Below are 12,475 nucleotides of genomic sequence, written 5' to 3' on the forward strand. Positions count from 1 at the left end.
CACCCATCTGTGCTTTCAGTGATATGCACTAATATTCAAGACAATAGTATCTCAGATTATTATATAGACATAGTGCACAGCATGCTGAATTTATAAATTCAGTTCTTCCTGTCTGCATGAAATGAACTCCACGTACAAATTAGCAATGAACTGGCAAGTTTTGTAAAACTATGAGATTGATGGTGTCAAGAAACAAAACCAAAACTCTTACTGGGTTTCATGTGAGGAAAGTGTACATCCCCTCCTGCCCCTTCTGTGCCTAATCCTAATTTCTGGAAATTGGAGAGGGATTCATATGGAGATGAAGATTCGATGATGTGGGAGTCACCCTGTAGCTTTCTGTGTGAGCCAGCTCTCTGACTCATTATTTGTTATTGTTTGAAGAGATGTAATTGCTAACATCCATGGTGTTTACAGGCACAAGGGTCCATGTCTGAGCACTACGTTTTCCTGTTGGCTGCACTGACTGTATCATCTGCAAGCTCCTTTTCTAGCTACCCAGATTATGCATGGGGGACCTGATTTAGTCTTGATAGTTCAAAGCTAACTCATAAAGTTATAGCTCTTTACCTTGAATTTGGATATCCTGCTGTGGAACTTAGATCACTAATGTCAGAAAGCGTTTTTTGTTGGTCCTTTACACAGAGAGGGGCCACAATTTGCTAAAACAAAAGCTGTGGCCTGCTAGGAATCTAGCTAGGAAGCTCTACAAGAGCATGCCATGGGTTGGGATGAATTCAAAGGCTAAGACTTGCAGGGAAGGACAATGGCAAAGGAGAAGTCGTGTAACTTCTATGAAAGCAGTTCCAGCTGAGGACACAGCATAGCTTAGCATGTGAATCTTTTTAACCCTGTCCAAAACTGCAGTGAATCATAACCTTATGTGTACATGGTTTTAATTTACAAAGAATACCAACTGCAAAGTGATTTCCACTGCTTTATATTGAAACGTTAACAGTTTTGACTGCATCTGACAGTATAAAGCTGAATATTAAATTCGTTCATTTAAATGAAGAGCTCATTGTGCTCAGTCTGTATAGAAGTCTGTCTATAATAATTATTTCAAGAAAATTTTAGATTACATAACAGTGATAAAAAAAAAATCTATCAAAAACTCAAGATAAGAAGACTTACTGAATATCATTGTTCAGTATTGTTTCCAGGAGACAATAGAAGAAAAATAAACATTTGTTTTTAGGAAGTTACTATCAGTAATAGGTTCCTCTTCTGTTTCTTTCACACAATCACGTCTGCGTCTCGTCTTTTTCTATCAGATATACACAAATTTTAAACAGAAAATCCCAGGAGAAAGAGGATTACCTTAATTTCTTACTTTAGAATACATTTCTAAAACTTTCTCCTACATTTGAATCGAAAAGTTAATATATGCTTAGCGCATCTGTAAATCTGAAGGCATGATTTAAAAGCTCTCAGAGCCTACTGAAGTTAATTGGATCAACACCTTTTTTTCTACATTAAATCCATGGTATTTGTAGTTTACGTAATAATCCTATAACTAAATAGCCAAAAGGAGTGACTAATGTTACCAAAACTTTATTGAATCTACAATGATAGCAAACCAAATCTTAAAGGAAAATTGTAAACTTAATATTTTGCCCTCAATTATGGTAAAGCCAAATTGTTGGTGGTAAAGTGAAAACAAGGACCTATATAATATATATAATTACCTATATGTATATACAGTAACCTAATATATATATATATATTTTACAATTGGATCCACAAGCAAAAGCAATCTTCGCCCTGTAGGAAAAAGGTATTAGCTGCCTGTTACAGGAACATCATTCAGCTTCCCTTTGTTGTTAGGTGAATAGTCTGCAGTATTACTCTGTCGCCAGTTTTTGCTATGCTAGCTCTAGAAATTTTGCTCAGCAGGATGTGGCTTGGATTATTGGGATGTCTTTCCATGAGCTCCTGTTGTCTTGGGGAAGAGACACGAGAAGTGTTTGCTCAGCTATTTTCAGAAGTATCCCCATGGATTTGATATTCTAATCATATCAGGGACTATTTTTCTTAAAGCAAAAATTATGATAGTAATTATCACTACAGTATGATTATAAAACATCTTAATGCTGTGTGCAGTTGTTACATAATTCCATATTAATTTAGCTACAAGTTGTTATCAAAAGGAGTAGCATGAAACCTTGGACCATCATTTTAATTTAGAAATTCATGCTATTTATGTAAATTCTCTGTGTTAGGAAAACAAAATACCTCTTACCCCACCAGGATCAGCTTTTAAAATAGAGAAATGTAGCTGAGTACAACGTCTGGTAATTGTGCCCTTTATAATGATTCTAAGCAGGCTTCTGAGAAGGAAGGTAATGAAAAAAAAAAAAGGTAGACTTTTTTTTTTTTTAGTGCTAAGAAATGTTATGCTTCTATCATTGTGCATTGTGGTGCTTTCCTACAGAAAGCATTGTCAATAGATAAAGAATTAGAAACGTTCTATTGTCCCAAACCCATCCACTCTCACTTAAGTGGATCTTGTGAGAATGGGAGCAAGGTCTACTCTGACATTTTACTCTTAAGTTTCTTGTGCTTTTGTAAAGAAGATATCGTAGAGCCCAACTTGACATTTTATAAAGCTGTTTTATTTTGATCGTTTCCTGCTCAGCAGCTTCTGTGTTAAGGTAATCAATTATTAAGTAGTAGGCATTAGGGGCAAGTTTCTACTAGTAGGGTTTTGAGCCTCCTCTCCTTCTGTAGGAATCTACAGTGTCTGTGTAAATATGTGGTCCCTAGTATCATTGCTTGCCTGTAAGTTCTGCTGCATTAGAAGTGATGCACCGATTTCCCTTCATGCTCCATTCGGTATAAGGTTTTTTATCTATCCATTTGGGAATTCTTAGTATAACATGCAGAGCAAGTGAACCGTAGTTTCATAACAAGGACCACGCTAATATTGAAAACATGTCAAGATGAAAATGATTGCTCTTATGACAAGTACTTGATCCTGCAGATCTTCAAGTGCTGGCTGTGCTGTTCTTGTTTTGTGACTGTTCCATTGCTGAGATGTTTTGCGTTTTGCTACCTAAAATTATGCTCTTCTAAAAAATACAGTTTGTAAATACAAGAAAAAAAATTGACGCAAGGCACTCTTCTTTTGGCAGCCTTTTACAAAGTAAGTGCTGCCCCCTCAGTTCTTCCATCTCTGTTTCTTAGAGCTGTGCACTTCGATTCTGTTAAAAGGTGTGGTAATGAGGGCAAACACGATGATGTTTCTCAAAGCTGGTGACCACGGTTCCTTTTTAAAAGGCTTTTCAGGATGCCTTGAAAGCTTGGAATAGTGGAGAAATACCTGACTTGGAGCATCTACTCTTTTCAAGATCCAAGTTAATGGAAAGACTGTAGTTCTGAACACTAAGTTTTTAGTTTTGTTACTTACTGAATTTTTTTTATGTATTTGTATTTATATTTCAGTAATACTCAGAGCTTCAGATCTGTGGGAAGAATCTCTGTTAAAAAGGTACATAGGAGAGCCTGCCTGTATATATGTGTGTGTGCGTATCTCCACATAGTCATACATAACCAAAACAAATCATTGACCTTTACCTTCCTGGGAGAAACTTTATTGTATGACTTTTTTAAGGCATTTAAACGTGCCCCTACGTGAAGATAGACATAACATTTCACAAGTGTTATCTCTGCCCCTGAGATCGCAAGAAGCAAATGTGGATTTAACAGAGAGAACAAGGAAACTCTGTGCCATAGGTACCAGTGTCAGCATTAGATAATTGGGAAATTCTGGACAGTGCTGAAGACAGACCTTTACAATTAACAAATAAGCACAGTTCAGCCTAATTTAACCTAATGCTGAAGCATGCTGAAACATGGCAAGAAACATAGTGATTTGGAGTTAATATGAGGGAATGGCAAGGTTGATGAATGAAGTGTTTTCTCTTTCGCTACTTAAAGAACTTCACCTTCTGTAAGGTGGCTGGAGAGTTAAATTTTACTGATAGTAAGGAACTCATGAAGGATAAAGCTTGCTTATTGTCTCTACAGTATGCAAGATGGTAAAAAACACTGCACAGGTTACAGTGGCACTGTGAATTATGGAACTGAAAAGCATGTAGCTGAAAACCAAAAGACATGAAGTACACTGGAGAAAGGGGTGGGAGAACTTATTTCATTCCAAACCCTTATGTGAAAATATTAGGCACAATTAACTTGATTTCTGCAGTGTTCAGTTACGTGGTTACATGAAGATACTTAGGATGTGGAACTGGGTCTTGAGAGCACAGTGTAGGCTCAGCTGTGCCATAAAGAAAACTACACAGATGCTGTGACAACAGCCTCTGCAGTTAGCAGAATTAGGGGGAAGGGTTTTCCAGTACAAGGCAGACTGACAGCATTTGCCTGAATATTTTTGATTCCATGTCTGGGAATAGAAAGGCAAATTCAAACACAAAATAAGAAATTTTAAGAATGTTTTTAATCGTTTTGGTATTCAAGGTAAGAGGTAGCAGAGAATGCTTTCTAACAACATTCGTTGTTTCTGAAGGCCAATACTACCAATCTGAAAGAAAACAACATAAAGAGCACAAAAACATCAGCAAATAGCATAAACCTTACCATTTTTAACTGAAATTGATGGTGTTTTCTTGGCTGTCTCTATTCATACATGCTTGAAAAGCATCTTTCAGTTGCCACATCCTGATTTGTAGTGCTGTACAGCAACACTGGGGACGTATTTGAAAGAATATGGAGATTAGTGTAGATATTAAAATTGATAGCAACTGTAAATTTTAATTTTGGAGTTTAAAATTTGGATCTTAAAATGACTATTTGATCGTATAGTATGAGCTAAACACCACTTTTCTAGGCTTGTGATCTAAACCAAATTCTTGTCTTCCTAAAAATTAGGAAGCGATTTGATTAATGTAAATTATGAATTTACCATGTTATTTACATGTACACAAATAAAAAGTAAGGTGTCTAAAGGAAGAAAAATAATTTAATTTCATCACAGAGCTTTGATGTTATGTCCAAGAGCTTCAAATTATTTGGTGATTAGATTTATCTTCAGAATAACTGATGGAGGTCTTACCAGACAAAAAATTTGGGATGCTCAGTACCGGTTAACTTCAACTCGGAGTTGACCTCATGGCCAAATGCAAACAGGAGCAGTTCTGTTAATGGTAGTGGATCTGTCTTCACATTATTCGGAGATTTAGCCTGTTGACTTCAGAGAACTTACCCAGCAGCTTAAAGTTAAACATGTGCATGAGTCTTCATTAGGATCTGAATTGTAGTCATTACCTGTAGAGAGAGAAAATTGATTCATGATCTTGAAGTTCAGGTGGTGGAGCGCCTGTGTAATGTTGCATTCAATTCATTACAGTGGTGTGTCACCCTGGAATGTGAGTGTCTGTTAAACAACATGAATTATTAATGCCAGTGAAATGTTAAAAGCTGCACAGACATGTGATACAGGCTGGTGAGGTCGCACAAGAGTGGTGGCTGCTGATGATAACTGCTGTATGACAGTTATGGATTTCATTTCTCATGTCTGCTGCTTTCCCATCTCTCTCCTCTGGATGCTCTCCATCTGCAGGGTTTCTTGTTAAACGGGCGGGCTTTGTTTTATTCTGTCAGCACTGGCCAACAGAGTCCCAGCCTGTCTGAGGCATCTTTTTGCTCACAGGTTATTCCAACGGGAGGAACAGCCACAGTTTCACCACAGGTGCCTGTTCCTCTCCTTACTCCACTGAAAAGACAAACTAATAGCTTTCCCTCCTCTTCTCACCAATGCAACTTTTTTTTCCTGAGGACTAGAACAGAAGTCAGTATGGTTCAGAAGCTGCTGTGTCTGGAGTAATTGTCAGCTCTTCTCTGCTGAATTGCTTCTTCCTTGCACTAAGGGTACTGAACTTAGTGCGAGCTAAGTTTTACATTGCAAACCTGTAAGGATTAGCAGATAAATCATCTAGGATATCGGCTTTGAAGTTTGTTAGGAAAAAATTGCTGACAAACCTCGTGGGTGCTGTGTGCTGCTGTGCAGGGGTGAGGTGAAGCAAAGCTTCACCAAAGAGCTGCTCTGCTGAGCACTGTAGGGCTGCCCAGTGTGGGCAGGCACCAGAGGAGATACTGTGTGCTGCTTCAGGGCTGAGCTTGTTGGCTGAGTGGATGGGCCGCGGGACACTGCGGCTCTCACAGTGATCTGTGCTTATCCTGCCTACTTCTCTAGTAGAGCTGTGTGACTCCGTGTAAGGCATGTCACGTAACCAAAAGCCACCAAGAAAGGGAATGAGATTTCTAGAGTGGCAAAGGGAATGGGATTTAAAGCTTGAAATGAGGCTTCATTTAGGCTGTTCCATATGGGAAATGGGAATGTAGAGTGCCTTCACCTCGGAGAATACACTGAATTTTGGTCTGCACCTAAAAAAGGAAGCAGAGAAGTGAAATGTTATCCACCGTCGTAGATTTTTATATCATTTAAATTAATGCAAATCTACTGTTCAGTAATGAAGTTCCTTCAGATTTAAGGGAAATCAAGATCCAGCCAGTGTGATTAATCTTGTGAATAAAAAGGTTTGGGATTCTTTGTGTGACACTTCAGCAATATGCTTTTATAAAAGACACAGCAGGAGTTAGTCTTGAAGTGTCAGAATAGCTTCTCTAGTGACAAAGCATTTATACATTTAAATTTTCGAAGAAAGTTGGCAACCCTTTTGTGGGTTCAATTTGCACCTGTCATTCACTTGTAGATGCAAATTTGAATTACTTGCAGCTCTAATTACAATACTTGATTGTCGTCACAAATCAGGTAGTAAGAGGTGAAACGACTGAGGTTTGTGCCATCCTTTGTTGTTAAAACATGAGCACAAATGTTATCATCATAAAGCAAAGACACCCAGAGCTTTGTCCTACTGGTATGCTCTACAAATAAGTAAACTACACAAATAAATGGAATTTACAGGGGAGAAATAAGGAAAGAAGGGAGCATGTGGTGAAAGCAAGACAACAATAAAGGATAACGTGAGGTGGATTGTCTATTGTAATAAATTACGATGGCAAAGATTTTTTTCAGTTAAGTTTTTCCATTAGACCCAGCTGCCATTTGTATGTCCAAATATCATTTCTGTAAGGAATTCTTGTTCTTTTCCTTTTGCTGACAGCTTTCTAATTTTCAAATGAAAGAAGATGATATTATAATATTATTCGTCAGATGACTATTGTGCTGCATCTTTCCAATTTGTCATTACCTTTGTAAGAAAAACTATTATATGGTTATGTTTCAATTTCAACATATAAGACTTCGATTTTTTGAATTCTCTTCACTAAAAATGTTGAGGTCTGACTGTTAATTATAACTCATCATCGTTTTCTTTTAAATAAAAGAACATGAGATAGGTAAAACACATCATTGTGCTTCAACTAACTTCTGATAGGCGGATCATTCAGCACAGATTTTTTGTTCACCTGGAGAGCTTATATTGCACAAAAATGATAGTTGAAATAACAAAGAATTGGTTATGTTGCACTTGAATTTGACTAGTGCATAAGAAGGCAAGGTAGCTGCACTTCAGATCTTTAATTTTGAATCAAACTGAATAAATGAAGCAGAAATAGTCAAGAAGTTGCTTATTTAAGATTATATATGCATCTTTAATCTTTTAACATGTGCACTAACAAATTCTGTGGAGTTGCAATCCACTCAGTGAATTATTCTGATAGCTCTGTTATTTCAGCAGTGTTCCATAATCTCACCTCTTTCCCTTTCTATTGAACAGACACCTTAGCTCACAGGGTGATTATTGCTGTGGTGATTTCTAAATTGCTAGATCTGAAGAATCTACTTAACCTAATGTAAAAGGTCATTTATTTGTTCTGACTTCTCTCAGTACTACTGGAGAACTCTTTGGGCCAAACAATGGCCATACACAAAAGAAGAGATGTATTAAGTTTAGCGGATTTGTACTGTTGTTTTACAAAATGGTGTCAACTTACAGTATCCCTTTCTATGATGAACAGCTTTCCAAGGCCAAGAAGCTAATGACATCCCCAGCGTCCATTCCTCCCATGTGCATGTGGTTTAAAAGGCCACAGATAATTTCTGCTGAATCAAGGATTTATAATCAGCTTTAATGTATTTGGGAGCTGAAGTACATGAGTCCTTCATCAAAGGGAATGATAAGAAACTGTTAAAGTGGCTGGACTTTAATTATTTCTAAGCACGTAATTACTCTTCCATTAACTGGGCAGGAGTTACGATACTTCTTTTGTTTTGAGCAAAGGAAAGCCACCTGCAAGCTATGGAGATTCTTCTTTCTTTCTCTGTGAGGCCTAGAGAGAGAGAGAGAGAGAGAGGGAGAGAAGAAAGCAAGTTTAACCTGTGACATCTTAAAAATAGCTCAGGTAGTCCCTTTGGAAAAGGAATCTGGGTGCGGTGTGTATTACAGCATGGTTATAAGGAAGATGGCTTGAATTCGTGCCTTTCAGAGAAACTCACAACTGTCTAAATAATACAATCAGCCTGGTTATTCTTCGTAGCTAATCCAAATAACATTTCACTATGTTGTAAAAATCATAGTAAGAGATTGGTCCTTTGTGTTATTTGTTGAAGACTAGTTAAACTTAGAGGTCTTTTCCAGCCTTAATGACTCTATGGTATTTAATGTGCTGTGTAACTGCTGTTGAGATTTGGAACCATAAAGGCCAGATATACACCTATTTTTTGAAAGTAATACCTGTTGCGGTTTCATCCAGAAAAGAAATAGCTCCTTTCTGTGCAAGTTATTTGGAGAACTGTGTGTTGTTTGCCTTTCCAGATACTCCTTTATTCCGTTCTGGTGACCTTCAAAAAAATTCATATAGAAACCATGTAAATGATGTGTGTACGTGTATCTTTGTCTGTGCCCCGATCTCCATTGCGGTTACATGCATAGCTCTGAGAATTTCAACCTAATTCTTCCTGTACCTGAAAACCCACCATGAAATTATTATTCTTTGCATACATCTTTTACTTCTGTAGTTTTATTCTTTTGAAAGTAAGTTGCTGCGGTATGGGAATGATGGACAGCAAGTCATTTGAATGTGTTTATCCAGATACGATCATGGTATCTAGATGCCATGTACTGTAAGAATTGCATTCAGGGCTTCTGTTAGGAAAAGCTATTGCGTTCACCAAGGTTCTGTACTCTACAGAATGGTTGTTGCAGTTGTAACTATAAAAATGCTTGTGTTTAATTTCTCGTGTGTAATTCTAGTGGTTCTGTATTTAGAATGAGTTCAAAACTACTTCTGACTGATGCAGTAATTAAGGTATTGAGTTTTGGTTTTCAATAACATGGTCCAGCTCCTAAATTCGCAGCTAAAATCTCATGGTACTTCATGGGTTGTTTCTGTTTCTCAAATCCATGCACCTGGTACGAGCATTTTTGATTTTTTTTTTTTAAATGCATCACTCAAATACATAGTATTTTGCCAAAAAACTACAAGTTTAATGCTGAATGACTAATATCCTGTTAAAGAAGAGCTTTTTCAGTGCAAATGTTATAACAGTACTCCATGGTGCTCAGATTTAATGCATGTCTCTTCCCTACATCTACTGCAAATATCGGCACATACCGTTCATCTTTTTTTGTTGGTGTTTTTGTCTATTGCTATTTTATGCATGAGATGGTTCTTGTTTTCAACTCTGTGCTTGGCTGGCTTTTTTTTTTTTTGTTACTTAGTCCTGTGTTTGTACTGATTGCTTTTTTGCATGCAAATTACAGAATGTCATGGAAATGAGAGAGCTCTGAAAAAAAAGGAAAGATAATGCTGAGTTCCAACTGTCTTTTGTTTGTGCGTAAGTGTGTAAAATATGACGTGGAAATATTTAAAAATGGCCTTTGACTTTTCCTTCTGGTGTATATTTTTATTACTCAGTAAAAGTGTGGGCATTTTTCCCACTGCAAAATGTGATGAATCTATTAAGACTTGTTAATGATATAGTGCTGGGCATGAAAAAATGGTGTTGCAAACTATTTATGGAAGTAAGAAATTATTATACAGTGCATTCTGCCCAAGCTGAAACTGCAATTCCACACTCAATGTAGCTTCTCTGTGCTGTGGGAGAAATCCTGGCCCCACTGAAATCAATGGCAAAAATCGTTGTTTTCAGTCGGTCTAGGATTTCATATTTGTTTCGACTTTACATATGGATTTTCATGTTTCTCCACAAATATCTCAGCAGGTGGTCAAAGGTTTCAAGGGAAACTACAGTTCTATTTAAAAGCAAATGTAATGAATATATAAAAAAAAAAAAAGTGAATTTGCATTTCACTGAAAGTTTTGTTTTAACCAAATGCAGACGTTTATTAGCTACCTGATTGTATCAAATGAAAGATAATTTGGCATTTGTCTCCATTATTCCTAATAAGAAATTAAGTGCTTCTGTGTAGTTTATGATGGTGGGTATGCTTTTAGTAAACAAGCTTTGATTCTTCATTTAACAAAAATAAAGCACTGGGCACTCTTTGATTCTTGTGCTAGTTGTTTCTAATAGCCATACCCCTAGGGAAGGTTTTACTGTAATATTTAAAAACTTAATGAAAAATTGGTTGTTATAAACTAAGATTTCCCTCCTTGCAAATGCTTTTCTTGAAACGTCCATGGGAATTTAATATTCATTGTTTTTTTTCCTCAGTCTTGTATATTCTTGAATTGTCTTTTTTCCTCCATTTTCTCCGTTCTCAATCCTAGGTCCCCTTACAAAGAAACAGACAGATGATTTAGGTGATAATGACGGTGCTGAAGATGAAGGTATTTTTTTTGCCGCCAAACTGATTTGCATGACAAGGATCCCTGAAAATCTTTTTTCTCCCCTCTTTTTTTGACTTCTTGTCTTCTTTTGAAGAGTTTTTTTTTATTCCCATTTTTGATGTGTTTTGTCTTCTTGCTTGTTGTTATACATATATATATTTTAAATTTTTTAAAAGAAAATGTCGTTAAGTTCTACGTTTTGCTGCAAAACAGTAACTATTTAAAGCAGAGGGCTTTTTGTTTTCTTGAAATGGACTTTTGATATGTTGCATTCCACCTTTTGACTCAATTTTGTCCATTCTATTTGAACTAACACTCTTTTAAAGTTTCTCTGTACACCTTTTTGCATGTTTTCTAACCCTATGTATTTCACCAAGTAAAAAGATGTTTCTTTTTTTTTTTTTCACTGACTGATCTCAGTTTGATAAACTTATCAAATATTTTGTTCGTAAAAGGAAAAATACAGAAAACTTAAAAAGTGTCTCTTAAGCAACTGAATTTCCCCAGTACAAAACCTTCTGCATTTATAGTGACCTGAACAAATAAAAGTAATTGCACGTCTACCCCATCTCCCTGTACAAGAGGGGCAGCCCTGGAGCAGCTGCAGTACTTGCAGTTGGTGAGGCTCTGCACAGCAACTGTGAATTCAGTGGAGCTAAACTGATGTCATCTAAAGGAATCCGATCCCATCTGTTTTTTACAAGCATACAAGGCTGCCTATCTGCTTGTGTTCCTTAGAATCCCTATTACCAAGTTACATCAAAACTTTGAAATGTCAAGCATACGATTCCGTTTATGAATTGTATCTGTTACAAGCTGAGCAGATTTGATTTTTGTTCAAGGCAATGAAAATGGTAACAAGAGGCTCTATCTCCTGAGCAGTCTCCTCCTTTCAATTAGATTTGCTTCAAAGTTCTGAATCTTAAGCACATACTTCGTATTTTTTATGGTCAATGAGTAAAACAAATATAAGACTGGTAGTTTCTACTTGTTTCTCTGTTAACATTTCTTTTTTGGCCAGACATTACTATAAAGCCTAATTTGTAAACAGCAAGGCTCTTAAAATTTTAATCATAGAGTACAATAACTGTTTTGGTCTTATCACAAATGATCAAGGAAGGGAAATATGAGCGTTCTTAGCCAATAATAGAACAGAGACTTTACATGTAAACTCACAAACTTCTCTCATTTTCCTTGATCCTCTTCTAAAGTGAAAGTTAAGTATGTAAATGAAAGGCCACCAGCTGGCCCAAGATTTGAAAGAAGACCTAATTGAAAAACTCATTTGAAAGCTCTCATGCTATTCAGAGCTGAGTATGCTAATTCAGATCCACTTAGCTCTATGAGACCAAGTCATTTTTACATTAGTTCATGACAAAACGTGGCAGAGGACATTCTTGTGAATTCTCTAAGACATGTTACATTGAATTAGCTGCTGTAAAAGTGAGTCTGTCTTGTTTTAACAATATGTTTTAAGAAACTGTTTGAAACCTGGTTTATTCATCCAGTGGACCTTAATGGCTCTCCTAATTTGCTGTATAATTGCCAGGACAGATGCTAATGTCTTAACATTTGTTGAGTCAGTGTCTAAGTAGACACACTTACAAGATACTACTAAAACAGTTGGCTAAAATTCAGCAGAGTGGCTGCTATCAGAAAGCAGTTTAACACACAGTCAAATGAGAGCAGGGATCTCAGT

General features: G+C 36.7%; 1 protein-coding gene across 4 annotated transcripts in view; it reads left to right on the plus strand.

Annotated features, from left to right (window-relative positions):
• NLGN1 (neuroligin 1) overlaps positions 1-12,475 on the plus strand; it is a 276,627-nt gene that overhangs the window by 79,464 nt on the left and 184,688 nt on the right. For 3 of the 4 annotated variants that reach the window (XM_021396559.1, XM_021396560.1, XM_021396562.1), the window contains one exon: positions 10,717-10,776. In XM_021396559.1, coding sequence (XP_021252234.1) covers positions 10,717-10,776 — 60 coding nt within the window. Of the gene's footprint in view, positions 1-9,745; positions 9,821-10,716; positions 10,777-12,475 lie in introns of those variants that run through there. The other variant, XM_021396561.1, reaches the window with a different exon arrangement.

Source organism: Numida meleagris, chromosome 4, assembly GCF_002078875.1.
Source record: "Numida meleagris isolate 19003 breed g44 Domestic line chromosome 4, NumMel1.0, whole genome shotgun sequence".
NCBI classification, from domain to species: Eukaryota; Metazoa; Chordata; class Aves; order Galliformes; family Numididae; genus Numida; species Numida meleagris.